At 42.8% G+C, this 2,322-nt stretch overlaps 1 protein-coding gene across 1 annotated transcript; it reads left to right on the top strand.

Moving 5' to 3' along the window:
- Nucleotides 1–646: 646 nt before the first annotated feature.
- On the top strand, nucleotides 647–1,591 carry OR1M1 (olfactory receptor family 1 subfamily M member 1; the record flags this gene model as incomplete). The annotated part of the gene is made up of 1 exon (XM_081136139.1): nucleotides 647–1,591. One exon carries the CDS (start codon nucleotides 647–649, stop codon nucleotides 1,589–1,591), a length of 945 nt encoding a protein of 314 aa, XP_080992265.1.
- Between the last annotated feature and the right edge of the window lie 731 nt (nucleotides 1,592–2,322).

The following is a 2,322-nucleotide window of genomic DNA, read 5'->3' as shown; positions in this document are numbered from 1 at the left end:
AAATCTCTTTATTTCTGTTTTGCCCCTACTACAATTTAGAAGTTATATGCATTATACTCACTATTTTTAGTGGTTACACCTAAACTTTAGTCATATATGTTTTATGTAGAAAGTGCAAAATACTCAATATTTCTATTCTTTTGCAACTCAATACAAGAAACTTACAACTTTTCTTCTAATTCCCCTTTTTGTCTTAGTATAATTCCTGCCTTATATTTATTTTATCCATTGTGTTTACATGCACATTCTCAGTATAATTATTAACAATTTTGAAACTCAGTGTTTTGCTTATATTTTTTTACATATGTACCAGTTTCCTGACTGACCATTGCTTCTTGGATATTACTTCTTTCTGGATTTAATTGGTTTTATCCTGAAGTAAATCTTTAGTAGTTTTTTTTCAGCAAGGGTTCATGCATAAACTCAATCTTTGCCTGAAACAGGACTATCCAGGGAAGCATCTTGGAACCAATATTTGACATATGAATTGCTTTAAACACTTCATCAATAGTCCAAGAGGCAACAAATATATAAGTTGGTATCATAATTAGTCCAGATGGACAATTGGGTGTGATCTCATCTAGTCTTCTGAAATCATCTCATAACATTTACGTAACTTCCTCCTTTCAATACTTCCAGAGGAATTATGCCCATGGAACCAAGGAACCAAACCAGTATATCTGAATTCATTCTTCTAGGGCTTTCAGAAAAAACAGAAATGGAGACCCTCCTCTTTGCTCTGTTCCTCTGCATGTACGTGGTCACGGTAGTGGGGAACCTGTTGATCATCCTGGCCATCAGCTCAGACTCCCGCCTTCACACGCCCATGTACTTCTTCTTAGCCAACCTGTCCTTGGTTGACTTTGGCCTGGCCACCAACACTGTCCCCAAGATGCTGGTGAATATTCAAACTAAGAGCAGGCTTATCTCCTATCCTTGCTGCCTGACCCAAATGTACTTTTTCCATTTTTTTGGCATTGTGGACAGTGTCTTAATTGCCGTGATGGCTTATGACAGATTTGTGGCTATTTGTCACCCATTACACTATACCACCATCATGAACCCAAGCCGTTGTGGCCTGCTGGCTGGTGGCCCATGGGTGTTTTCCTACTTTATCTCCCTCACACACATCCTCCTGATGGTGCGCCTGGTTTTCTGTGGGAACAAGATTCCTCACTACTTCTGTGACCTCAATCCCCTTCTCAGAATTTCTTGCACTGACACTTCTGTGAACAAGATCTTTGTGCTCGTTGTGGCCGCGATGGTGATAGCCACACCTTTCATCTGCATCCTGGCTTCCTATGCTCGCATCATTGCGGCCATCCTGCAGGTCCCCTCTGCCGGTGGCAGGAAGAAAGCCTTTTCCACCTGCAGCTCCCACCTCTCTGTGGTTACCCTCTTTTATGGGACCACCATTGGGGTCTATCTGTGTCCTTCATCAGTCCGCACAGCTGTGAAGGAGAAAGCCTCTGCTGTAATGTACACTGTAGTCACCCCCATGCTGAACCCCTTTATCTACAGCCTGAGAAACAGAGACATAAATGGGGCCCTGAGGAAGCTCATCAATAGAAAAATCACCTCATCTTCCTAACCACCAGGACATCTGGGAATTTCCAGGGTATAAGATGCAAACGTCTGGGTTCTTGGCCAAAAATCGGGAAATGCATGTGCTGGAACAGTAACCACTTTGAATTTTTAATTGTAGAAGTGTAAAAGGAAACCTGGAGATGACCCTGCCACTGTTTTCCTAATTACTGGGACCACTAAGAATCCTTTCGTGTATGTCTTATGCCGTATTCCTAGAAGAATCAGTCTAGTTCTACCAGATTGGATTTACCACGGTTCAGAATCCACTTAGCCCTCAGCAAATTCTGTTGAGTACCTGTTATGAGCTTGATGTAGGTGCTGGCCACAGCGTGGTGAGCAGGACAGACACAATACCTACCGCTTGGAAGATCCCTATGATTGAGTGTGGAAGAAGACACTAGACGTGTCATTGTAATACAATTGAATATGCTCAGGAGGTGAAAGATGGAATACAGCAGGAACACTTGTCAGAATTTGGAGGGTAAAGTCTTACCCCAAAGGGGAAGCTGGTGTGGTTGAGACAAATAAGAGAAAGAGTGTCTCAGACAAAGAAACAGTATGTGGAATGTGAGAGAGCCAGAGACAGAGAGAGAAAGCACTCGGGAAGGGGAAAATCCAGTGGTGATGAATGATTTGGGAAATGCTAGGTCAAGAAGAGCTTTAGGATCAACCCGAGGCTTTAGCCTTTCCTGTTGCTTTGAGTTCCAGAGACCAAAGTCAGGGTGGGCGTGAATG

This window comes from Miniopterus schreibersii, assembly GCF_964146895.1.
Source record: "Miniopterus schreibersii genome assembly, chromosome: 4".
Classification (NCBI taxonomy): Eukaryota; Metazoa; Chordata; class Mammalia; order Chiroptera; family Miniopteridae; genus Miniopterus; species Miniopterus schreibersii.
This window is presented reverse-complemented; position numbering and strand designations above follow the sequence as displayed.